The following is a 27,872-nucleotide window of genomic DNA, read 5'->3' as shown; positions in this document are numbered from 1 at the left end:
CTGAAATAAGCTTGAATATGAAACTTATTCCCTTCACCTTTACCATGCCCCCACTAATATGACTAGTTACCATAATACACATGATGTATGCACAGCACAGAAGACATGGCACCTACAATGGGTTCAGTCTCTGCTCCGCAACCATGTACAGTTCTTCGGAAAGCTGAGACGGGATTCTCAATAGTTCTGGAGAAACTGCACCACCACCCCCCCCACCCCATCATCCGTCTCTCTGCCTGTATCTGTTAATATTATCTGTTAACTTTATGTACTGTATTTTATGTATGTACTGTGTTTTGCATCTTGGCCCCAGAGGAACGTTGTTCAGTTTAGCTGTAAATATGTGTACAGTTGAATGACAATGAACTTGAACAAGACAGCTGCAGTTCCCGCAGACTCCGCAGGCGGTGCTGCAGATGCCCAAATCCGGGGGGCGGGGCTTTGTCCGTCACCGCCTGCGCCCGAGCCAATTGCAAGTCCCAGTGATTGCCGGCCGGCCGCAACGGCTCGGCCAATAAGAGCGGCGTTCATTTAGAGGCTGAAAGATGGTGTCACCGGCGGTGGAGTTATCGTCGCTGGAAAAGACGCTGGGGCTGAGGAGGGTCAGTGAAGGAGTGGGTCGGGGAGGGTGGTTGTGGGTCGGTGATACGTGAGTGAGGGAATCGGAAAAGAGTGGCGGTGGGGGGGGGGGAATGGGGAAGGGAGGGTAAGGAAGGGGTGAGTGAGTCAGCCAGTCAATCGGTCAGGTCGCGTATGATGGTGGGAGTGCGAGTGAGTGAGTGGATGGATGGATGGATGGATGCAGGGTGACCGAGGGAAGGGACGAACAACTCTGGTCACCCAACTCTTGCATCACCCTCCCGGCACCGCGCCACTTTCTCATTCTGTACTGGTGCACTTCCCTTCCTCTTCTTCAACCTTTACCTCCCCTTTCCCTCCTATTAACCGTCCCTTCCTCTCCTCCCCCCCCTCCCCTCCCCTTCCCTTCACTTTCCCCCATCTCACCCTCGGCTCCCTTTCCCCACCCCTTCGCGTTCTGTCACCTGGCTGACCCCTCTTCCCCATCGCTTCCCTGCTGTCACTCGCTCCTTCTGGTCTTCTGGAATTTGTAACTTTAAACGGTGGTAGTTGAGGAAACCTTTAAATTTGGGTGCGTATTTGGAGTGGCTTAACATGTATGTTGTGGACCGAGGACTGGTCAATGGAATTTGTCTAAGTAGATCTTTCTTGGTCAGGTAATGTTGGGCTGAGATGGTGAGGGTTTAAATGATAGTGTAATGTGTATGAGATTTTAAAATCTATAGTAGTTAGCAGTGATTTGGAAGTAATATTGTTACCACTGACTCAGGTCTTTCGGTTAATGCTCTGAAGGCTTTAGTCAGACCTTGCCTCTGGAACGTCATGTAACTGCAGTCACAAATCATGATGCTATTGCTGCTCTGGTAAGGAAGTGAACAACAAAATGATTCTGCAGTTGTGAGTAATCAGCCTGTTTCTTCAAGCGTAATCTAATACGTTTGAGACTTAAGTTTAGAACAGCAAGAGGTTAAATAAAGTGAATAGGATGTTTCAAGTCTGTGGAGAAGATTCTCCAGCTGTTCCTGACGGCTCTGAAGAAAATCACTAGCATGATGTCCTGATGGTTTGGAGAGTGATATATGACAACAAATCTTTCATAAACATTGCTGCTAGACTGCAGGGAGCAACTATTCTCTTTGATCACACTTCAGGTCAGACCCATGTAGGATTGGGGACTGTATTCCCTAACTATGGATGAAGGGTCAGAGGGTGAGGCAGATTAATTGAAATGTTTCTCATCAACTTTTTTAAACTTATAAATTACTTGCATCAATTTGTAAAGTTTCAGAATGTCTCGATTCTTGCTTTCTTTCAAAACATGACAGGATGTTGGGTTGAGGGGGCATTGCATCAGCGATATGCCATATGATGATGTCATTGCCCCACTCCAATGAGGTTGCCCCAGCATCTATATTAATTGAGTGTGAGCAGCTTTAGGTGTACAGTTCCATCTGTCGCAATCTAAAGGCTGGTGTATTTCAAAGGGGGTTGATCATGGAGTAGAAGACTTGTGTCATCCTAAGCCTACGGTGCTATGAACCTATCCTGTCATCCTCATCCTTTTAGATCCTGTTGCATCCTTGTAGATCCTTTGCTAAGACATATGGGTAGAGTTAATCAGGGAAGTGATTTGGCTTTTTAAGAGTTGCTATAAGGATAGGTGATATTTTCCATTGATCACTTCTGAAACCTCTGGCATCTCCTTAAAAGCAGATTTTTTTAACATATTGATCTCTGAATGACAACAAATCCTGATGATTTCACATCTTTAGAATATAGAAAGTTACAACTTTGGATGACAGTGATGTACTAACATTATCTACTCTATGATCAATCTAACCCTTCTGTCCTACATAGCCCTCCATTTTCTATCATCCCTGTGCCTATCTCAGAGTTTCTTAAATGTGCCTAATGTATCTGCTTCAGCCAGCAGCCATGGCAGGGTGTTCATGCACCCACCACTGTGTTTAACAAACAAAAACACAGCCTCTGACACCCACCCCCATATTCTGTTCAATTATATCCCCGAATATTAGCCACTTCTACCCTGGGAAAATGTCTCTGCCTATCCACTTGATCTATGCCTCTTATCATCATGTACACATCTATAACGTCTCTTCCTCATCCTCGTTCGCTCTGAAGGGAAAAGCAGCCCCTGACACCCACCCCCATACTGCTCCTATATCTAATGGTCTAATATTCCCAGTGTGGTCTAACCAGGGTATTATACCCTGGTGCTGGGGTATAGTGGAGCTGCAATATTACCTCACGGCTTTTGAACTCAATCCCCCGACTATTGAAGACCAACACACCATATGCCTTCTTAACTAACCCTGTCAACTTCGGTGGCAACTTTGAAGGATCTATGGACATGGACCCCAAGATCCTAAACTTGCCTGACCCCCTTCCCGTGAAATTGTGACAACACCCTTTTTGTGTTGCCAATTCCTTCCTCTGCATTCTCGTTAACTCTGCAAGACCATCTATGGAGTTCAGCCACCAGTATTTTCAGAGCAGCCGTGGGTGTACGGTGCTAACTGCTTTGACCTGCTCTGCAGGTTAGTGAACTGCAATTTTCTGATCTGGGACCCAGTGACCAACTCTCATTAAAGATAATTGTATACTAGCAGAATGTACAGAGCAAGTATAGAGATTGATCAGAGCACAGAAATAGACCCTTTGGCCCACTGAGTCCACACATACTATCAAGCACCTATTGACACATTACTGTTCTTTTTTGCTCCCCACATTTGTCCCAACTCCCACCACCAAGCCCTGCCCCACCTCTACACACTAAGGTACACACTTGGATCTTCCCCAATTTGAAATTATCATTTAAACTACATTTTTAAAAGATACCACTTGGAATTACAGCTTTTGTTTTTGCTGGAGGGGAATAAAAGTGGGAAAAGCTTTTACACTTTATCACACTGGTTGACTTCTTCCTGCAAACCTCCCTGAAGTTTAGATATACAAGCTGATCAAGAAAAGAGATAAACAATTATTCAAAGTTCAGTAAATTTATTATCAAAATATGTATGTGTCACCATATATTACCTGAGATTCATTTTCTCGCAGACATTTACAAGAAAATAAACATGATAAACTTTATGAAAAGCTGTACATAACAAAGACTAACAAATTCCCATGTGCAAATGAAGACAAATCGTGCCAATAATAAATAAATAAATAATTTTAAACAAGAACGTGAGTTGTAGAGTCCTTGAAAGTGAATCGATAGATTATGGAACACACATAAAAGTTGCTGGTGAACGCAGCAGTCCAGGCAGCATCTCTAGGAAGAGGTACAGTCGACGTTTCGGCCCGAAACGTCGACTGTACCTCTTCCTAGAGATGCTGCCTGGACTGCTGCGTTCACCTGCAACTTTGATGTGTGTTGCTTGTATTTCCAGCATCTGCAGATTTCCTCGTGTTTGCAACAGATTATGGAGTCAGTTTAACGTTGAGGCAAGTAAAATTTTTCATGCTGTTCAGGAGCCTAGGATAATATCATTTGTTTTGTGTTGACTTACTTTTCTTCTGACGGTCTATAGGTACGAGGGTAATCTGAAGCTGTTAAAACAGCCAGTGCACATATTAAAAGCAAAATCCCATTTGATGGGCTCACTAGTCCACCCAGCCGCTATACCTAAAAACTGATAAATATTTGATCAATAAAGTATTATGTACAGCTATTTTCTTGAGTAGCCCATCCATTGGTTTACAGTTTATAAATGTTTATACAATACACTATAGGAGCATGGCTTGTTAAATAATCTTTTTCTGACTTTGCAGGTTCCAGTGCTGCAGACAAATAATGGACCTTGTTTAGAGGGGTTGATAACCATCGCGTCTCATCTGGTAAAAGCAGCTAAAAGAGAGGAACTACTGGGGACCACCCCTGAGAAGTGTGCTGTTGTTCAGCAGTGGCTTGAATATAGAGTAACTCAAGTAGACAAATGTACCACTCAAGATGATAAAAAAATGATTTTAAAGGTATGGGTTAATTTAATTTCCTGTGGGGTAGCTGAATGAAAGGTTTACTGCTTATTATTTTCATTTATGAGCTGTGTTGCCCAATGTCTCGTTGACCTTCCAAAGTTATATGTAATTTGTGCCCAGGAGGTCAAGGTCTGAAGTAGTAAGTGGCAATCTTGGGGTATGGTCTGAGCTTAATCTTTTTTTTTCATCTGGCCTCTCCTGTGCCATTATTGCAAATGTACCTATATACAGCCAGAAGTCTTGGTACACCAATAACATAGGTTAAAAAAAAAGGGAGGAGGTCCTGAAGAGAGAATTCAGGGAGTTAGGGAGGAAGCTGAAAGGTAGGGTCTCTAGGGTAGTAATCTCAGGATTGCTGCCTGTGCCATGTGCTAGCAAGTGCAAGAATAGCATGATCAATGTATTCATGTGTGGCTGAGAGACTGATGTAAGGTGTAGGGGGGCAGGGCTTCAAATTTCTGGATCACTGGGGCCTCTTCTGGGGGAGGTACGACCTGTACAAAAAGGACAGGTTACACCTGAACTCAAAGAGATGCCAGTATCCTAGCAGTCACATTTAAGAGAGCTGTTAGGGAGGATTTAAACTAATTTGGATGGGGGATGGGAACCGGAATGATAGGGCTGAGGAAGGGGAAAACAAATAAATCAAAGATAGCATGCAACAGAGATTATAGAAAGAACAGGCAGGAGATGAGGCTTAATCAAAGCCAGTGTCATGAGTTACAGAGCAATAAAGGCGTGGTGCAGTTAAAACAGAAAGCAACAAATACTGGACTGAGGGTGTTGTATTTGAATGCACGCAGCATAAGGAGTGAAATGAATGATCTTGAAATTCAGCTACAGATGGCAAATATGACGTTGTGGCCATCTCTGAAACATGACTAAAGGATGGCTGCCATTGGGAGCTGAACGCCCAAGGATATACGATGTATCGGAAATATAGGTTAGTAGGCAGAGGGGGTGGTGTGGCTCTGTGTACAAGAAATAATATTAAATCATTGGAAAGAGATGACATAGGATTGGAAGGTGTAGAGTCTGTATGGGTTGAGTTAAGAAATGGCAAGGGTAAAAGAACCCTAATGGCAGTTGTATACAGGCCTCCAAACAACAGCCGGGATGTGGATTATAATTTACAGTAGGAGATAGAAAAGGCACGTCAGAAAGGCAATGTCATGATAATCATTGGGGATTTTAACATGAAAGTGGATTGGGAAAACCAGGTCAGTACTGGACCTCGAGAGAATTTGTAGAATGCCTAAGAGATGGCTTTTTAGAACAGCTTGTTGTTGAGCCCACTAGGGGATCGGCAATGCTGGATTGGGTGTTGTGCAATGGTCTGGAGGTGATAAAAGAACTTATGGTTCAGGAACCCTTGGGGAACAGTTCACACAATATGATCGAGTTCACATTGAAATTTGAGAGGGAAAAAATAAAATCCAATGTGTCAGTATTTCAGTGGAATAAAGGAAATTACAATGGCATGAGGAGGGAACTGGCGGAAATTGACTGGAAAGGGACATTTGCAGGAAGGACAGCAGAGCAGCAATGGCTGGAGTTTTTGCGAAAAATAAGGGTAGTGCAAGACATATTCCAAATAAGAAGAAATTTTCAAAGGGAAGAAGGACACCACCATGGTTATAAAAATATCTTTTTATAAATATACCAATTCCCACAGCTATCTTGACGTTGCCTCTTCCCAACCTGTCTCCTGTAAAAATGCTATTCCCTCTTCTCAGTTCCTTCATCTCCGCCACATCTGTTCCCAGATTGAGGCTTTCTTTTTCGTGACATCAGAACTGACCTCCATCAATGAACAAAGTTTCCCTTCTCCACCATTGATGCTGCCCTCACCCACGTCTCCTCCATTTTCCATTACCCCATCCTCCCGCCACCTTGACAAGGATAGATTTCCTTTTGTTCTCACCTACCACCCCATAACCTGTGCTTCCAATGCATCATTTTCTGCAATTTCCACCATATTTAACGTTATCCTACCTCCAAACTCAACTTTCCCTTCTCTTTCCCCCACTTCGCTTTCAAAGGTTCAGAGGTACAATTTAATGTTAGAGAAATGTATACAACATACATCCTGAAAAGCAAAGCTTTTTCTTCGCAAACACCTGCTTGTGAGTCTGGTGACTGTTAACCAGAGTTAGCTAATGACCCAAGTTACGAGCCCCGGTGAGAGGGTTACTTTTTGGGGGATTTGTCCAGATTGGAAAGCTATATAAGGATTGATTAAGTATAATTAAGGTCGGGTGCAATAACGTTTCCAGTGACGTGACTGAAGTCACGCTGCCCTATAGGATAGGGGTACCTAGAGAGGTGGGAGTTCATATCTCTAGAGTTGGCAAGAATGTAGCTAAGGGTGAAGATTTTGAAGATAAGTTCTCTTTTCTGTGCAGTGAGGGGAAGACTTTGGTGTGAAAAGTCCTTCAGCTTTTGGTTTAAGTACTAAGCTAGTTTTGGCTATCACATCACCGGTTGATAAATACCAAATACCTCCGGAGAGCCAAAAGTTATCGTAGGCTGAGAATCTTTTCTGGAGTCAAACCCACACCCTATGGGGAAAGAGAATGAGGCTTGGGCTAGTAGACATCTCAGTTACTGGATGAATGGCAGTGCTCAGATAATATGAGAAAACAGAGCCTGGGAGAAAGTCTAAAGGGTCCGGCCGCTGAAAAGAGTGAAGCTTCCATTTTTGTGGGAACAAATACTCCCAGTGTTAGAAGGCTCATTGAAGCATGCAAGGAGTGAAATGGAGAGATTTTTTTGAAAACCTTGTCCATTCACCCAGTGTTCAGAGCTGCTTTTGAGAAGGTGCAAGTTCCTCCTAAGCAGAGTGATGAACGTAAGTTATGAACTGCGTAGTACACCCAGTCTAAACCAGTCATGTTGAGTCCTGGAGGAGTAGCTAAAGTTACAGAGGACACCCCCTTTCCAAGTGAGGTCTCACCAGTTAGCACCAACGGAGGTTGAAGATGTTTGTCAGCACTTGCTTAAACTGAAGGAAGCTGAATTCAGTCAGGGGCCAGGATTAGCTGAGACACTGGAAGATACGAGTGGTAGACTGGGAGGCATCCCGAAGTTAACAGGAACAGTCACAAGGAGTGATTGAGGCTGAAGAAACTGAAGATGAGATAAGGAGACCTCAGAAAGTCAGGAAATCCCCACATGAGCTGGCATATGATGCACCTGGGAAACAGAATACTGCGTCCATCCCAATAGTGCGATGTGTTGCTTCCATTTACAAATAGATTGGGGGTCCTGAGATCATGAAATTCATTTGAATACTGTGTTATTAATAATGGATTGCGGAGTTCCAAAAACATACAAAGTCATAAGGACGTGACTATTTTTGGTAGGGGAGAATGTAATGCCCTGTTTAATATTGTATTTGTATTGCTATGCTGTTGGGCATTTTATTTCAGCAGTTTTCTGCAAACACAATGTATTCTGTTAGCTAAACTTCATAGACTAGTGTTTTGACTTTAGCTGAGATAGTGAGCGTTTGCTCAGCCTGGGAATGTTGTCAATCAGTGGGGGGTGGGGGTGCCATGGAGCATTCGAAAGAACTGGGTGGGATCAGATTTGTGAAGGTCAGTAGTCTGGTTTCAGGTCTTCTGGGAGGAGCTGCGAGGTGGAGCATAAGGGACAATGCTCAGAGGATCCCACCCGAAGGGGAGACCCTATTGTAAGAAGTGCTTTGTGCAGGCGAATGATTCCAAGGAGGAAGTGGCTATACTCCTGAGTTAGCCTGTTCGTTCGCAATGCTCTTTGAGGGAAGTTCAAACTGTAGCCGGTGTCTTTCACACGGAGTGTGGGTTCAGTGCACGAATAATCAAAGCACAGCATCTTGACTACTCCAGAAACGAGCTCCAATGTTTATATGCATGCTTAGACTGGTGTAACTGTAATGGGCCCTTTTTTTCCCTATTAACTGTTAAAGTTGAAATATCTGTAAATATGCTTCCACTTTAATTGTATGCTGGTATACGATCTGTTATTTCCTGGTGAATGATAACTTTGTATAGGGTAGTATTTGCACAGCATTCAGCACAATTATCATTCCCTCATCGGAACATTCCAATGTTCCTGTTTGTTTGAACCCGAATCCTTCCCACTTGACGTGTGTTGCTTATTGAAGATGGCCTTCTCACTGGTACCATAGGATGCTGAGTCCCCATGGCTGGTAGCCAGAGTTAGCTAATGAGCCAATTTTGTTACAAGCCCCAGTGAGCGAGTTACATTTATATTATGGATTTTGTTTTGAAAAGTGACTCCGAATCAGAATCAGGTCTATTGTCACCGGCAAGCGTCATGAGATTTGTTAACTTAGCAGCAGCAGTTCAATGCAATACATAATATAGAAAGAAAAATAAATAAATTATTAAATTACAGTATATGTCTATTGAATAGATTAAAGATTATGCAAAAATAGAAATAATATATATTTTAAAAAGTGAGGTAGTGTTCACGGTATTTAGGAATCGGATGGCAGAGGGGAAGAAGCTGTTCCTGAATCACTGATTGTGTGCCTTCAGGCTTCTGTACCTCCTTCCTGACAGTAACAGTGAGAAAAGGGCATGCCATAGGTGGGGGGGGGGGGGAAGGGTGTTGGTGGTCCTTAATAATGGATGCTGCCTTTCTGAGACACTGTTCCTTGAAGATGTCCTGGGTACTTTGTAGACTAGTACCCAAGAATGGGCCAACTAAATTTATGACCCTCTGCAGCTTCTTTCAGTCCTGTGCAGTAGCCCCTTCCCCCATATCAGACAGTGATGCAGCCAGTCAAGACATCTATAGAACTTTTTGAGTGTTTTTGTCAACATTCCAAATCTCTTCAAACTCATAATGAAGTATAGTTGCTGTTTTGCCTTCTTTATAGCTACATAGATATGTTGGGACCAGGTTAGGTCCTCCAAGATCTTAACATCCAGGAACTTGAAACTGCTCACTCTCTCCACTTCTGATCCCTCTGTGAGGATTGGTATGTATGTGTTCCTTCGTCTTACTGACATTGAGTGCAAGGTTGTTGTTGCAACAGTACTCCACTAGGTGGTGTATCTTGCTTCTGTACGCCCTCTCATCTCCATCTGATATTCAACCAATAGTTGTATCTTCAGCAAACTTATAGTTGATATTTGAGCTATGCCTAGCCACACAGTCATGTGTGTATAGAGAGTAGAACAGTGGGCTCAGCACACATCCCTGAGGTGCACCAGTGTTGATCGTCAGCGAGGAGGAGATGTTATCACCAATCCACATAGATTGTGGTCTTCCATTTAGGAAGTCGAGGATCCAATTGCAGAGGGAGGTACAGGGGCACAGGTTCTGTAACTTTATCAATCAGGATCGTGGGAATGATGGTGTTAAATGCTGAGCAATAATCGACGAACAGCATCCTAACGTAGGTGTTTGTATTGTTCAGGATGTCCAGTGGTGGGTTAAGTTCATATTTTCTTTGTAAATAAAATATGACATGTCATCTGAACAAGACAAGAAACAAACATTTTATTTTTCACAAGGTTGAACATTGCTATACTGCTTAATTGCCTGTGTTAATGTTGACTGTTGCTTTCTAACTGAGTTCGCATTAAATGGTCAGTGCTACAGACAATGCTATCATGAGCAGCTTCCTGATTGTTGTCATCATGTGCCAAGAGAATATATCATTGAGTATGAAGATGCCCTTCCAAGTATATTTTATCAGTGTTGCAAGAGTACAATTTATCATTTGCCTATAATTAGCTCAATGGTCACTTCTTCTGTGTAACTTTCAAAGAGCATTAAGACTAAGTGATTTTACCTAAGGTAATTTAAGATAGTATGGTAATTACAGTTCTCCCTGTATTTATGACAGTTCTCAACACAAGAATCCCTATTAAATACCTATTAATTTATGGAGCTATTGTATTTTGTATCATTGCACAAACCTTGTATTGCTGGTGCAAATATTGGACCTCTTACTCAGAACCTGGCTGTACTCACAACTTGAAAAAAACCCTAATGACTGTAGTTCCTTATTTAGAAATATTTGTATGTCTCCAGAGTAACTTTTAACATAGGTAAAGTAAAATATATACAGGTTCTCTTTTTGTTTTTGTCCCTGCAGGAACTCAATTGCTACCTTGAGGATAAGGTTTATCTGGCAGGAAACAGCTTCACTTTAGCAGATATCATGTTGTACAATGGTCTTCATCCTATTGTGGTAAGTGATTTGTAGAACCTTGGAAAGTTATCTCTTGCACTTTCTCTGAATAGGATATATGGATCCTGTTTAATTGCTATGAAAGATGGTTAATTCCAACAGCATAAAGGTCAATTGAAAGTTTTTTTTAATCAGAAAAGATGATAAAATGTCATACACCTTTGTGTTTCAATGCAGTAAAATGTATCGAAGAATCCGGTGGATATGTAACAAGGTGCATTTAATGGCTTCTGTTTTATCTTTTGAATAGTCTACTTTCTCTTTGCATGTAAGTGAACAGTGCTCTCAAACTGTAAATTTTAAAATTTCTATGCAAACCCTTAAAGTTTTGACCCAGGACCAACTATCCTAAATTTGGAAGGGAATTACTACAGAAAATCACAGTAAGTATAGTAATTCATAAGCCAGTCCACATTCACAAATGTTGCATCAACTCTATCCACTCATTCTCAAGTTAAGTTGATTACCTTCATCCTTGTTTTAACCATATTTGGACAGAAACATGCAGACATTGATTTACTTTTAGGATATTTCTGGAACGTTATTATTTAGGTTGGAAGAATGTAGAATGATTGGTGGAGATTGAAGTTGTGGCACTTATTATATCTATAAAGAACGTGAGGTTCCATACATAATATTTTGATGCAACAATTGACTTGTACATTCACTTTTGTGTACTGCATTCTCTACGCACGACATGGTCTCCACATTTGTGAAACCTGTTGTAAACTGGGTGACTGCATTACCAGACATCTCCATTCACTCTATAACTCCTGACTTCCAGTTACTCATCATCTAAATGTTCCATCCATTCCCTGGCCTTTTTTTGACTTGTTATACTGTTCTAATAGGGCCCAATCTCATTTCATTGGACATGTTACAATCTACACTGAATTCAACAATTTCAGATAAATGTTATCCAGTTCGTACCTGAGCTGACCAAATGAAAGATTGTGACATTAACTTAGTTCTTCTCTGTATACCTCAGAGGTATTTCCAAAGTTCCATTTTATTTTAGATTTCTAGCCATTGACATCAAAGTATCTCTAATTCTATCTTTATTTTCTATTGTGAATCCACTCATCTCCTGTCTACATCTCCCCAGACAGAACAGCTCCTGTGAGCAAGTTTTCACCATCCTGTCTGATCAGGCATTCTATTTGTTCTCTCTACCTTTCTTTTTTCTGCAACTTAAGTTTGAGTCTTTGTTTCCTAGTCCTGGAATGTTAAGTGTTTCATCCTGTCCAAATGCTGGTGACTTGCTGAATATTTCCAGCATTTTATGTTGTTATTTCAGATTTCTAGCTTCTGCGGTTTCTACTTAATATTTTGTTTTCTTAGCAGCAAAAACAAATTTAAATAATTAGGCTCTGTATTTAAAAATTCCCCAATAGATTCAGCTCAATAGTTAAGTAATCCGTGTATAAAGTGAGGCATATACATTTGCATATACGGGTTGAGAATATACATCTTCCAGTAAGTTGGCAACGATCTCGGATGCAGCGGCTTCTGCAAGTCCGATTCATTGATTTGTTGGCGGGCGGCTGGGGAGCTGTGTGGCCTCGATCATGGCAAGGTCTAGGCTTCAAGCTGCAGTGTTGCTTGCTTCTGGCTGCCCAAGGGAAAGGCAGCAGAGTTGGTGCTGTTCCCCAGTGTTCGCTGGCCAGAAGTTGATGCATTGTGTTTAATTGCAGACTGCTGCAACATTCATGGACTTGGGGACCTGGACTATTTTTTTGTGTGATTGTATTTTAGTGCTGTCTGATATGTGCTGTGTGTGCCTTGTGATGTGTATGACTGTTTGTACTGTGTTTTGCATCAGTAACACTGTTTGTTTGGCTGTATTAATGGATATTTGTGTATGGTTAAATGATAATTTAAACTTGAACTTGAAAACATTTTAGGTTATGTTTATAGTCACCATTGATTTAACATTCAAGAAGCTTGTATTAACAGTACTGAAATGTCTGTGGAACTCTTTCCAATAATGCTGTTAAATGTTTACATGTAATAGGTTAGGTGTCTTAATGTCGTGACTGACTTCAAAACCTCTTTAGAGCCACTAAACATTCAATTCAAAGCAATCAAAAATAAATCCTTTTCAAATTTCGATAATGTGTTTGCCAAACTTTAGCTGTGATTATGACTGGGGTAACTTTGCATTCATGTTTTATTGCCCACAAGGACTGTGTCGCTTACTTAGATAGAAGGAAGATGATCAAAGATTTCAACTAGTCGTGCTTCTTCAAGGCTGTTGGCAGTACTCAATCAAAATACCCTTTGCCGAATCAACAATTGCAAGCATTGTTGATATGAGAATAGTAGTGGCTACAACATTTTAATCTAAGAATTGCTGAACTTGTTTTTTTGCTGTTGCCAATTCAAAATGAATTTTTGGGATGCATGGCAGGGTGGTTAATGCCATTGTATGGTATATTTTTTTTAAATGTAAGGAACTCAAATAGGTAAATCCTGAAAAGTCTCATAATTTGATACTTTGTTCAAGAATTACAAATGCATCTCTAAAGGACAACCTTTATTTCCTTTTTCTCTTTACAGGGTGGGGTGAAATTTAAAGATGTGCAGGGCACTATTTTTTTAAAACCGGAGAGTGGTGGGTGCCTGTAATGTGCTGCCGGTTGTGGTGGAGGTTAATGTGATGGAAGTGTTTGTGCTGCCGGTGGTGGTGGAGGTTAACGTGATGGAAGTGTTTGTGGTGGTGGAGGTTAACGTGATGGAAGTGTTTGTGCTGCCGGTGGTGGTGGAGGTTAATGTGATGGAAGTGTTTGTGCTGCCGGTGGTGGTGGAGGTTAACGTGATGGAAGTGTTTGTGCTGCCGGTGGTGGTGGAGGTTAATGTGATGGAAGTGTTTAAGAGGCTCTTGGATAGGCACATGGATAGTCAGAGAATGGAGAGATATAGACTTTGCATAGTCTGAAAGGATTACTTTAATTAGATGTAATTAGTTTGGCACAAGGCACAGGGCCCTTTACCTTCTCCAACTACCACCTGTTAGAAACTCTGTCCCACCCACACACCTTCCCCCTCACCTGGTTTTTACCTATCTCCTGCTAGCTTGTACTCGTCCTTTCCACTCCCCCTCCATCTTATTCTGGCTTTTGCCCTTTCCTTTCCAGTCCTGATCAAGGGTCTCAGCGCTAAAGGTTACTCCAGCATTCTGTGTGTTGTTTAATGCACAAAGGACCTGTTCCTGTGCTGTATTGTTCTTTATCCTAGTAGATCTGTTGCTTCATAGCACCAGGGATCTGGTTTCAATCCTGAATTCGAGTGTTATCCATGTCAAGTTTGCAGGTTCTTCTTTTGAGTACATGGATTTCTTTAAGGTGCTCTGGTTTCCTCCCAAATCCCAAAGACATGCAGGTCTGTCAGTTTACTGAATGCTGTAAATTTACCCGAATGTGCAAGCGAGTGGTAGAATCTGGGTATAATTGATGTCAATTGGGTTGTCAAAACAGGGATGCATTTAGTATTAGTTTAAATGGACAGTTAATAGCGTGGGCTGGGCTAAAGGCCCTAATTTCATTGTAAAGTGTATGCTGCAAGTGCATTATAACGGTTTGCAGTAAGCAGGAGTTCCCAATCTGGGGTCCACGGACTCCTCGGTTAATGGTAGGGGTTCATGGCATAAAAAAAGGTTGGGAACCCCGGCAGGAAGAGGTTTAGAAGGGATTTGAGGAAGTTTATTTTTCTGCCAGGGGGTGTTTTTATCTGGAAAGTACTTCCTGAGTGGGAGGTTAAAGTTACACCTCAGTTGGACCAACCAAGCTAGGTCTTGCCTAGTGAATGGTAGGGCACTATAAAACAAAGGGATCTGGGAATACGGGTCCATAAGTCTTTGAAAGGTTGTAAAGAAAGCTTTTGATACTTTGTAAATCAAAGTATTGAGTACAGGAGATAGGATTTTATGTTTAAGTTGTATAAGACATTGGTGAGGCCTAATTTGGAGTATTGTGTGCAGTTTTTTGTCACCTATCCACAGGAAAGATATAAATAAGATTAAAAGAGTACAGAGAAAATTTACAAGGATGTTGCCCGGACTGGAGGACCTAAGTTGTAAGGAAAGATTGAATAGGTTAGGACTTTTATTCCTTGGAACGTAGAAGATTGAGGGGAGATTTGATAGAGGTGTACAAAATTATGAGGGGTATAGATAGGGTAAATGCAAGCAGGCTTTTTCCACTGGGGTTGGGTGGGACTACAACTAGAGGTCATGGGTGAAAGATAAAATGTTTAAGGGAAACATGCGATGAAACAACTCCACTCAGAGCATTGTGGGAGTGGAATGAGCTGGCAGCACAAGTGCTGCATGCGAGCTGGATTTCAACATTTAAGAGGTTTGGATAGGTACATGGATGGGAGGAGTATGGAGGCTCTGGTCCTAGTGCAGGTCGATGGGGATAGGCAGTTTAAATGACAACACAGACTATGTAGGCTAAAGGGCCCGCTTCTGTGCTGCAGAGCAAGTCTATTAAATGGCGTTAGTGCAGATGGGTCAGCATTGGACGTGATGGGTTGAAGAGCCTGTTTCACGGTTACACTGCATGTACAGTTTTGGAGCTAATATTTAAAAGTATTGACTGGGAAATGATGGGAGCTGACAGATTAGAAAGAGATTATAACAAAAAAACTGAAACGCCAACACCAAAATGGAAAATGCTGGAAGCAGGTCAAGTCAAGTGAAGTTTATTGTCATTTTGACCATAAGCTGCTGGTACAGTACACAGTAGAAACGAAACAACATTCCTCCAGGACCCTGGTACTACATGAAACAACAGAAAAGTACACTAGACTATGTGAGACAGCACAAGGCTACACTAGACTACGTAAAACCACATAAAAAACTGCACAGGACTACATAAAGTGCACAAAACAGTGCAGGGCAGTACAATAATTAATAAACAAGACAATAGGCACAGTAGAGGACAAATTACAATATAATAATAAGTGATGTAGATGTCAGTCTGGACTCTGAGTATTGAGGAGTCTGATGGCTTGGGGGAAGAAACTGTTGCACAGTCTAGTTGTGAGAGCCTGAATGCTCCGGTACCTTTTGTCAGATGGCAGGAGGGAGAAGAGTTTGTATGAGGGGTGTGTGGGGTCCTTCACAATACTGTTAGCTCTGCGGGTGCAGCGTGTGGTGTAAATATCTGTAATGGCGGGAAGAGAGACCCCGATGATCCCTTCAGCTGACCTCACTATCCACTGCAGGGTCTTGCGATCCGAGATGGTGCAATTTCTGAACCAGGCAGCGATGCAGCTGCTCAGGATGCTCTCGATACATCCTCTGTAGAATGTGGTGAGGATGGGGGTCTGGGAGATGGACTTTTCTCAGCACTCGCAGAAAGTAGAGATGCTGCTGTGCTTTCTTGGCTATGGAGCTGGTGTTGCGGGACCAGGTGAGATTAGATCATGAGCATCAGTGAGAGAAATAATCAACATTAGGAAGGAATTACTACTTGTTTCTTACCCTAATAAAGACTGAGAAAAAATACAATAGAAGAATCTGATGTAATTTGATAGAAATGATCCATTTGGATAATAAACTGTGTAATACGCTGACCTTTGCTGTAAAATAATGTTCGGTGCGTTACATTTGATGCATGGTGTGAGGCTCCAGTGAAGTAGAAGATACAATAGCAAGCGCTGGGCTCTTTAAAACCCAAAAGTTGAAACGAGATAATTTAGAAAGTTTTCCAAATTGTTGCAAGGGTTCCATTCCCACTCAGTTGTTACTTGAGATTACAGATTAACATTTAGGTATTCTTCTCATAGTTGTGTCAAAAAATTGAAATTTCACTGGAGGTTGCATGTTTAATGTGCCAGATCTTACTGAATTGAACTTCTGGGTTAAATTGTGCTGGTGGAAAATGTCAGGTTCCTTTGGAAATCAACTGTTTGCACTTCTGGAAGCCTGGGGAGAATTAAAGCATTGAAGTCCAAGCCCTCATGTAAGTTCAAAACCATTATAGACATTTCTTTATAAACAATCTGGCAGATCCTCTTCATGAAAAGGCAGCAGAGGGCCATTTCGAACAGGCTCACTCAGCTTCACTGTCACAAGGATCATTACAAAAACCAAGTGCAATAAGCATATACAGCAGTTCATCTCTGCAACGGGAGAACACACATCATGATGTAATATTATTATTGCACATTGGTACATTATTGGTATACTATTAGTTAAGCCTGCACACTGTTAAGTGTGTTTTTAAATATTGCTGCTATAACAAAAGAATTTCCCATATAGAATCAATAATTATTATTATTATTTCTGCTCCATGGCTCTATTCTCATCAGAACCCAGCAGCTGAGTAGTGACTTTTGAAGAGGGTCAGTATGCACTTTGCACAAGGCTCTCAGTTTTACCCCACAGAGGAATGGCAACCCTGTTGGAAGTTGTTCCTTTTATCCCCTTTTCACATGTTTTTGAGACTTTCTGAATGGGTCCAGCTGCATTAGAATTGGGCCGAACGGCCTGTTCTTCTCAAAAACTTCCTAATGTTCAAGGGACTAATCCAAAACATCTCAATTACAAGCAAACTCAATCTTGTCTTTACTTCAGTATCATCTCTCAGGGATCTGTCTGTATGGAACCAGAGGAGATAGCAAAGGTACTTAATGAGTACTTTGCTTCAGTATTCACTATGGAAAAGGATCTTGGCGATTGTAGGAATGACTTACAGCAGACTGAAAAGCTTGAGCATGTAGATATTAAGAAAGAGGATGTGCTGGAGCTTTCGGAAAGCATCGAGTTGGATAAGTCACCAGGACTGGACAAGATGTACCCTGAGCTACTGAGGGAGGAGATTGCTGAGCCTCTGGCGGTGATCTTTGCATCACCAATGGGGACGGGAGAGGTTGTGGAGGATTGGAGGGTTGCAGATGTTATTCCATTATTCAAGAAAGGGAGTAGAGATAGCCCAGGAAATTATAGACCAGTGAGTCTGTCAGTGGTTGTTAAGCTGCTGGAGAAGATCCTGAGAGGCAGGATTTATGAACATTTAGAGAGGCATAATATGATTAGGGATAGTCAGCATGGCTTTGTGAAAGGCAGGTCGTGCCTTATGAGCCAGAATGAATTTTTTGAGGATGTGACTAAACACATTGATGAAGGTAGAGCAGTAGATGTAGTGTAAATGGATTTCAGCAAGGCATTTAACAAGGTACCCCATGCAAGGCTTATTGAGAAAGTAAGGGAACATGGGATCCAAGGGGACATTGCTTTGTGGATCCAGAACTGCCTTGCCCACGGAAGGCAAAGAGTGGTTGTAGATGGGTCATATTCTGTATGGACATTGGTGACCAGTGGTGTGGCTCAGGGATCTGTTCTGGGACCCCTACTCTTTGTGATTTTTATAAAGGACCTGGATGAGGAAGTGGAGGGATGGGTTAGTAAATTTGCTGATAACACCAAGTTTGTGGGTGTTGTGGATAGTGTGGAGGGCTGTCAGAGGTAACAGCGGGACATCAATAGGATGCAAAACTGGGCTGATGGCAGATGGAGTTCAACCCAGACAAGTGTGAGGTGGTTCATTTTGGTAGGTCAAATATGATGGCAGAATATAGTATTAATGGTAAGACTCTTGTTAGTGTGGAGGATCAGAGGGATCTTAGGGTCCGAGTCCATAGGACACTCAAAGCTGCTGTGCAGGTTGACTCTGTGGCTAAGAAAGCATACACTGTATTGGCCTTCATCAGTCGTGGGACTGAACTTAAGAGCCAAGAGGTAATGTTCAGCTATATAGGACCCTGGTCAGACCCCACTTGGAGTACTGTGCTCAGTTCTGGTCTCCTCACTACAGAAAGGATATGGAAACCATAGAAAAGGTGCAGAGGAGATTTACAAGAATGTTGCCTGGATTGGGGAGCATGCCTTATGACAATAGGTTGAGTGAACTCAGCCTTTTCTCTTTGGAGCGACAAAGGATGAGAGGTGACCTGATAGAGATGTATAAGTTGATGAGAGGCATTGATCGTGTGGATAGTCAGAGGCTTTTTCTCAGGGCTGAAATGGCTAGCACAAGAGGGCACAGTTTTAAGGTGCTTACAGAGGAGATGTCAGGGGTAAGTTTTTTTATGCAGAGAGTGGTGAGTGTGTGGAAGAGACACCTGGACAGGTACATGGAGCTCAGAAAAATAGAGGGCTGTGGGTAACCCTAGGTAAGGACATTTTCAGCACAGCTTTGTGGGCAGAAGGGCCTGTAGTGTGCTGTAGGTTTTCTATGTTTCTGTCTCCATCTCTCATATGCTGTGTTTTTCCTTGTGGGCTTCCAAAGCTTTTGCTGTTTTGGGCCATATTAAGGACAATTTGCAATCCTTCAGTATAATCCCAACAGTCAAACTGGGTATCAAAGCTGTGGTATGTCTGGTCTGTGTGATTTAGCTCATTAACTGACCCATTTGGATCGATAACTGTTTCACTTGACCTCTGATCTAATTTTTATTGTCCATTTCTAGGCTGCACTGACCCATGAAGATCGAGAGAAATATGTGAATGTTTCACGATGGTTCAACCACATCCAGCATTATCCTGGTGTCCGACAACATTCTGCTGCTATCGTCTTTGTGAGAAGTAGGCTGTATCCTACTGTCCACTAGAAAAGCTGCATACACTTTGGGGCTGTAACTAAACATAAATCTTGTCAGGGTTGAAATTAAGGTTAATAAGGGCACATTTTCTGATCTTGACATAGAAGGGATTGAGCCACCTTTTCTTTTGTCCGCCTGGACTGTTCACCTTCATGTGAAAATGTAACTCTTAAGCTAATTTTTAATTTTCAGTTGTTTTATAAATTGTCTCCACAATAGGCTGTAGTCAGGTTTTTTCCTAATGTGCAACCATTTGTTTCATCAAATCATGTTCAGAATGACTTAGTTTTCAACAGAGAAAAGAGCCATTTTGCTCTCACATGCATATCAGTGTTGATGTTGCACTCCATCTCTCCGAATCCACCTCACTCCTTAGCTGCCTCCTGTTTGTTTCACTACTTCCTCAGGTAATGGTTTCCACATTTTTAATGCTCCAACAGTAATGAAGCTTTTCCTACTCCCCAGTATTGTTTCTGGTGATTGCCACGTGTTGATATTTAGTTTTGCTTTCCCCTTATCCCTCAACCTACTCATTTCAAGAGAGGGAAACCCAATCTGTTCATCCCCTTGTGAGAGTTGAATGACTTTTCTGGTCCCATCTGACATTTCTTTAGTGTTTGCTATACATCTTCCTTGTAGTCTGAGTGCAGTTCTCCAAATTTAACTGAACCAAAGTTCACTGCAGGTTTTGCATAACTTCTTGGCTTTTCAATTTTATTTATCTAAAATTAAACCCAAATAGAACTTCCTTTTTGTTGATTGGTACTGTAAGATTCTTTAGTCTTCAGTCACTATTGAGAATTTACTTAGCCAACATCATTAGTTTTGACAAGACCAAAAACAAGTCTCATTTCCAAGCAGATTTTTCATTTAAGGTGTTGCGGAGAGTTGGAGTTCTCAAACTGCCACCTTGGTTTGAACGTGGCCTACTGTCTGTCTGTGATATTTTAATCAACTGCTAATTATCTTGCCCACTATTGATGGCAACTTTACAGTAAATACTCTATTGTGTTTCACTGTGGACTGTGCTGTTAAATGTGCACTTCTAAGTATATCAACTGGTTAATGTTTCTTTTCATGTTAATTGTGGTTGGGAACAGTTCCACAAGCAATGTGTTTTATGTGGCTTATGTTTTAAAATTGTTTATGTTTCTTTTAAATTCTATTGATTTGATAGGGAAAAGTGCCAATTCTATAAGAACTTTCTCAATGGCAGGCAGCAATCTTGGATGATTGTGAAGATCTCTGGCTTGTGACTATACCATCTTTACACAGATCCCCTCTTAAATCCAGTGATCATTTTACATTGTACAATTAATATTTATTGGTGCATGTCTGCAATTAAAGTATGCTATATTAAATCGTAAATTTCAACTGATTTAGTGCCTCATTGTATGTATTTTTGAATTGTATGAAAACCTTGCAATATACTTCCAGGCCTGGGAATGCAAGTTTTGACATTTCTTCTCCATGATTCAAAATTATGCCATATTCTAACGAGCTTCAACTTCGTAAGTTTCCAATTCCTTCATGTCATTTCACTAGGAAGACTAACATGGGGGAAAGTGAGATTTCTTCACTTTGCCAGAAACAATTGAAAATCAGGACGTGCTTTAAAAGTTGAGAAGCTTTAAATGGGAAAAGTCCAGGAGAGTTAATATGCAGGTACATAAAGCAGAGCGGCAAATAGAATATTAGCTTTAGTTACTGGGTGCTAGCATTGGCAGGAATCTGGACCACATAGTCCGACTTAACCGACTGAGTGTAAATAGGCCCTTGATGCAGTCAGACCTGGGGTCAAACACAGGGACTGGGCTTGCAGCTGGAGCCAGGACCAGGAAAATGAGAGCCAGATTTGTAACCCCCTCACTAATAGAAGTTGCACATTTCCCATCTCTGAAAGGTCAATCCATCCCGCAACACTGGCTGAGCATTTAACCAGCTAGCATGACTTTAGCACATGAAACAATTCCAGACCACCCAGGGAAACCCACACAGTCACAGAGAACGTGCAAACTTCACACAGACAGCACCCAAGGTGAGGATTGAACTTGAGTCTGTGGTGCTGTGAAGCGTCTGTTCTAACCACTATACAAAAGTCCAACAGCTTAATTTCCAAGCAGCCACAGCTGTCATTAACACAGTTTTTGTCATTCACCCTAGTCTCTAGTCTGGGCTGCACATCCTCTGAAGGCCTCTGCAGATGATGTCAGAAATTAGCCTAGGATGAGGGCCTTTTTATATGATGCTTCTTCATTCAGTCCTGCAACCTCAATACTGTGACTTCAAACCTAGAGTAACGGGTCTGCACCATCACTACAGAGGCTCCAAGTTTCTGAGTGGTATATGTTGTTCAATGTATTCTGTAGTGATTACTTGAAAACAAACCGAAACTGCTCGGAGTCTAAGCACGGGGGTTTGACACTACGACGTGACCCACAAATAGTGACTTCCTAAGTTGAAGAAAGTATGCTGGATCCTTTATTAAGAAGCCAGCAAAGATGAACAATCTTGTCAAAATTTTTAAAAACACGAATAAAACTAAAACTAACGATATAACAAAATAAGCGTTAGCTGTATTTAAACATTAGCGGACAACAAAAAAAATTCCCCTGACCTACCCCCTGTTCCAACCAGACTAAAAACTGAAGACAAAGTAACTATACTCTTCGCTCCTGCCACATCCCAATCCACGTGATAAATTATCCATAATAAACGTGCAACACAAAATTCAACACAGACAGAAAATAGATACATGGCTCCTACATAGTCGACATTTCTTACGCCAGCTAGAAGCAAGTCTAGGTGACTGCTCCTATCTACTGGAGTCATAAAGTGATACAGCAAGGAAACTGGCCCTTTGGCCTAACTTGTTAATGATAGTCATCATTAACCCAGTCACAATAATTCTCATAAATTCCCTGGACTCTGCCCTTCATCTACACACTAGAGATTATTTATAGCACACCATCTCACAACACCACACAGACCAAGGTCAGGATTGAACCCATGTCCCCAGCACAGTCAGGCAGCAGTTCTGCCTACTGCACCACGAGGTGACTGGAAGAGATAACTTTATTTCATCAGAAGGTTAAACACTGAAGAAACTGTGTGGTCGAATCCTTGTTTTTTAATGCATCAGTGGGTAAACCCAAAACCAGGCCAATATCAGGTGCAGCATCTCCACTTGTGCTGCCTAACATTCTGTGAATCATTTTCACTTTGTATCATTGTGACCCAGACTTTGCAACAACCTGTCATTAACAGGAAGAACAATATTTTCTTCATTTTGGCCTTTATCATTTTAGGGAAAAGAGGAGTCAACAGAGTGCGTGGGTTACTGTGGATAATCTACCTAATTGTTGTCAAGTACGGCGTGTTCAATAAAAAGCACAACCTTTAATTTTGCCTTTCATTTAACATCAGGATTTTGCATCCACAAAAAGTTCCTATGGGGATCATCTTTTTTTTTATTAAACCTTCTTAATGCCCTGCCTCTAAGCGCTTAAACCTTTTTAATCCTTGTGGGTTAACTTGACATGTAATTGACAGCGTCTCTTTTAGTTCAAAAAGGCATCTACCCGCTAGGCACCCAACTGTAGCGAGGACTCTGCAGATCCTGTTTGCTATTTCGGCTGGCTGCCGTCTGTCTCCTCCCGATTGCCACTCTGACATCATTTTCTTGAACAGCTCTTGCCCGAGGTCTTGTCTGCTCAGTTTGACCGTCAGACATTGCAGAGCTGTGTCTAATCCGATGAGGCACTACTCCAAATGCTGCCGCCTCAGGTCTTCAATGACCAGGATCAGCACTGGGTCCCACCAATGTACTATCATCACAATCGAGACCCTATTTTCCATCACATACTACCTACGGATCTATTTGGCTTACGCAATGAACGTCCCGCACCCTGTCCCTGTCACTTTGATTGCTTTCATCTTGGCTGAGTTCTGCCTGAACAGGTTTGGGCTTTCCTCGCTGCTGCAAGTGTTTGACCTGGACACAGCCACTTAGATGACACAATCCTCCAGCAGATTATCCTCCTTTCATGTCCTGGAGGCCAACCTGACAAGCTCCCACATATAGGTAAAGAAAGGATTGTAAACAAAATGTCATAGACACTAATCTTTCATGACACGATTGTTCCTATAAGACAGGGTAGTGTAAGCTTTAATGGGAGAAATGAAGTCCTTGACAGAGTTGGCTGTATATATCTTTTGTTCTTCAAACAAAAAAATGACCACATATGCTGCTTTATGTGATACTACCATAATTCTTTGTGCCTAGATGACTGGTTAATAATACGTGTTCTAACATTCTGTTGTTGCTGTCCCCTTGATATACTGATGTAGTGGAATGGATGGAATGCAAGACAAAGTTTATCATGGTGGGAATTACAAGCCAATTACCAATTAATAATACCTGACTCTACGAAAGGCCTGCTTCCCACTTATTGTTAGATTTGTAAAAACAGCTATTATTTGTGAGACTCGCGGAACTGTTTTCTCAATAAAGGACAGCAACTATTATTCACAAAAGTAGATTAAATAAGAGTTAATGAAATTAATCTATATTTTTTGGAATTGGGACAAATTATTGAAACATCTGAGTTGTTGAGGACCATGATGCGGAAATTATCGAGGTGTTCCCTCCTAGTGAAAGAATCTCTAATAATGGGTAACTCGATTAGGAAGCGGTTAGATAAAACAGCAAATCAGAATCGGGTTTATTATCACTGACATATGTCATTAAATTTGTTGATTTGTGGCAGGAGTACTGTGCAATCATCAAAAAAAAACTAAGTTACAATAAAATATTTTTTTTAAGTACGTAGTGCAAATAGGGAACAAAATGGTGATGTAGTGTCCATGGGTTCATGGGCCATTCGGAAATCTGATGGCCGGGGAGAGACCTGTTCCTAAAGCGTTGAGTGTGTGCCTTCGGGCTTCTGTAGCTCCTCTCTGACGGTAGTATCTCACACGTTCCATGGTGGATCCTCAGATGGATTGGAAGGTAGCTCAGATGATTTCCTAAACGGAGGGATAGGGGACAGGTAAATCAGCCCCATGAGCACCTCAGACACGACCACCTAGTGCTTCCCAATTATTGTGAGGAAGTCCCTACTTTCCTTTTACCTTGGCAACCTTCTCCAGCCAGTTCTTAGTACATATCTCAGCCCTTCCAAACCAGATCCCCAACAGCTTCAGATAGTCAGACCTGATGGTGAAAGGGGCAGTGGACTGGTCATACTTTTGTCAAAGAGCATGGCCACAACTCTTCCTGTGGTTGTCCCTGGTCCCCAATGCCAACTCCAACTGATCACAGTCCGATCAGCTGGATACAAACAGAAGATGGTAGCATCGTCTATGTACTTGGAGGCTTTGATCTGAGTGCCACCACTGCCCGGCACTGTCACCCCTCCAGTGCCCATGCCCTGCCTGATTGTTCAGCAAAGGGTTCTATGCAGTAAACAGACAAGACAGGAGAGAATGGGCAACTTTGCCTGCCTCCATAGTTGATGGGAAAGCTAAACAGATGGCATTGAATTGGAATGTGTAGATCAGTCAAATGCAATTCCCAAATCCCTCCCTAACCCCATTTTAGAGGGCATGTCCAATATATATGCGAGTGATATCTGATTGAAGGCCATCTTCTAGTCCAAGCTGACCAGACAGGCATCTACCCCTCTGTCCTGCATGCAGGTGACGCAGCCCAACCTGCATTGTCTGATTATATTGTCTGCATATTGTTATTTCTGGGAGTTTGCAAACACTGTGAACCCCAGCTGTAGGCTTGTGCGCAGATGCCATTCTACAATTCATGACTTTACAATCATGTTCTCAGTACTATTTTTACTTGCACAGTTCCTCTGTACATTGATGGTGGCCAGTCTTTGTCTGCTTATGTATAGCTTTTCATAAAAATACAACTGTATTTCTTTTTCCTGTAAATGCCTGCAAGAAAATTAATCTTGAGGTAACACGTAACTACTTTGATAATAAATTTAAGTATCAGAATAGGAATCATGTTTAATATCACTGGCATATGTTGCAAATTTTACTGTTTTGCAGCAGAAATAAACGGTAATTACATATTATATGGTAGAACAAAAAACTATAAATTACAATAAGAAATATATATATATATTTAAATAAGTAGTGCAAAAAGAGAGCAAAAAATTTTTTAAATAGTGAGGTAGTGTACATGGGTTCATTGTCCATCTAGAAATCTGGAAGCAGAGGAGAAGAAGCTGTTTCTGAAATGTGGAGTCTGTGCCTTCAGGCTCCTGTACCTCCACCTTGATGGTAGCAATGAGAAGATGGGGGTCCTTAACGATGGATGGTGCCTTTCTGAGACATCGCCTTTTGAAGATGTCTTCAGTGCTGTGGAGGCTATGATGGAGCTGGCTGAGTTTGCAACTTTCTGTAGCCCCTCCATACCAGATGATGGTGCAACCAATTAGAACGTTCTCCATGGTACATCTGTAGAAATTTGTGGGAGTCTTCAGTGATATACTAAGTCTCCTCAAACTACTGATGAAATATAGTCACTGCCTTGCTGCCTTTGTAATTGCATCAAATGTTGGGCCCAGGATAGATCTTCAGAAATGTTGACACCCAGGAACTGAAAACTGCTCACCCTTTCCACTTTTGATCCCTCGATGAGGACTGGTATGTGTTCCCTCGACTTCCCCTTCCTGAAGTCCACAATCAATCCTTTGGTCTTACCGACATTGGGTGCAAGGTTGCTGTTGCAACACCACTCAACCAGCTGATCTATCTCAGTCCTGTACGCCTTCTCACCACCATCTGAAATCCTGCCAACAATGGTTGTGTCATCAGCAAATATATAGATGCCGTTTGAGTTGTGCCTAGACACATAGACGTGGGTGTAAACAGCGTAGAGTAGTGGGCTGAGCACACGTCCTTGAGGTACACAGAGTTAATTGTCAGCAAGGAGGAAATGTTATTTCTGATCCACACTGACTATTACCTCCTGGTGAGGAAGTCAAGGTTGCAGATACAGAGGCCCAGGTTTTGGAGTTTGTTGACTAGTACTGAGGATGTGATGCTGTTGAACGCTGAGCTGTAATCAATAAACAGCAACCTCTCATAGGTATTACTATTGTCCATGTGGTCCAAGGCTGAGCAGAGAGCCAGTGAGATTGCATCCACTGTATGATAGGCAAATTGCAGCGGGTGCGGGTCCTTGTTTAGGGAGGAGTTGATTCTACCCATGACCAACCTCTGAAAGCACTTCATCACGGTAGATGTGAGAGCCACAGGGTGATAGTCAATGAGGCAGCTCACCTTGCCCTTCATGGGCACTGGTACAATTGTCAGCCTTTTGAAGCAGGTGGGAACCTCCGACTGCAGAAGCAGGAGATTGAAAATGTCCTTGAACACTCCCGCCAGTTGGTTGGCACAGGTTTTCAGTGCCCTACCAGGTACAGCATCAGGGCCCGATGTCTTGTAAAGGTTCACTCTTGAAAGTTGTTCTGACGTTTGCCTCCAACACCGAGATCACAGGATGCGACAAGGATTCACACAGGTGTAGTTTATTCTCCCTTTCAAAGTGTGCATAAAGGCATTGAGCTCACCTGGGAGTGAAGTATCACAGCCGTTCATGACGTTAGTCAGAAGTAATGGCCTGGAACTCCTGCCAGAGCTGACGTGCACCGTATTCACACTCCAACTTCAGTTAGAATGAGTTTTCACTCTTAAAATAGCCTTCCATAGTTTGCGTAGTTCTGGATCTCCAGTTCTGAATGCCACAGATCCAGCCCTCAGTAGACTATGAATCTTCTGGTTCATCCACAGCTTTGGGTTTGGGTCTGTCTGGTATGTTCTCAGAGGCACACACTCATCCACACAGACCTTCATGAAGTCGATGTCCACTGTGTTGTATTCATTCAGATTCAAAGATGAATTATATTTAAAGATTAGCTTTATTTACCACCTTTACATTGAAACATCAAAACATACAATGAAATGTGTAGTTTGCATGAATGACCAACACAGTTCGAGGATGTCCTGGGGGCAGCCTGCAAGTGTCACTATACTTCTGGAGCAAACATGACTTGCCCACATCTTACTAATGCTGACCAGTACATCTTCGGAATACAGGAGGAAACTGGAGCAGGAAAGGAGAGGCACACAGTCATGGGAGAACAGATAAACTTCATACAGAGAGTGGGAGCAATTGAGTCCGGATTGCTGACACTGTAAAGCATTACGCTACCACAATTTACTTTGAGCTTCAACTTTTAAAAAAAAACTGGAATGGCAGATGAGAGGGCATGTTTGGCAACTTATCGAAAAAAAAATCCACAAACTCTTCCCTGTGCTTTGAGCAAAGTAATTCAAAAGAAAGTTTTTCGACTCGGCTGTTTTCCCCCAGAGTCTGTATTTCCTTCCGGGACCTGGAGAGGGCACCACTGAGCGGACCCGTGAGCGTTGACGCCCGGCAGCT

General features: G+C 42.1%; 1 protein-coding gene across 1 annotated transcript; it reads left to right on the top strand.

The window, feature by feature from the left end:
- Positions 1–483: 483 nt before the first annotated feature.
- Positions 484–20,771, top strand: eef1e1 (eukaryotic translation elongation factor 1 epsilon 1). Its single transcript, XM_063037076.1, has 4 exons — positions 484–602; positions 4,375–4,575; positions 10,697–10,792; positions 19,271–20,771. The coding sequence occupies exons 1-4, from the start codon at positions 546–548 to the stop codon at positions 19,409–19,411; spliced, it is 495 nt and encodes a 164-aa protein (XP_062893146.1). The 5' UTR covers positions 484–545; the 3' UTR covers positions 19,412–20,771.
- The last annotated feature ends 7,101 nt before the right edge of the window (positions 20,772–27,872 follow it).

The sequence above is a fragment of the Mobula hypostoma genome, chromosome 1, assembly GCF_963921235.1.
Source record: "Mobula hypostoma chromosome 1, sMobHyp1.1, whole genome shotgun sequence".
Classification (NCBI taxonomy): Eukaryota; Metazoa; Chordata; class Chondrichthyes; order Myliobatiformes; family Myliobatidae; genus Mobula; species Mobula hypostoma.
The sequence above is the reverse complement of the archived record's forward strand: the minus strand, read 5'-3'. Positions and strand labels throughout refer to the sequence as shown.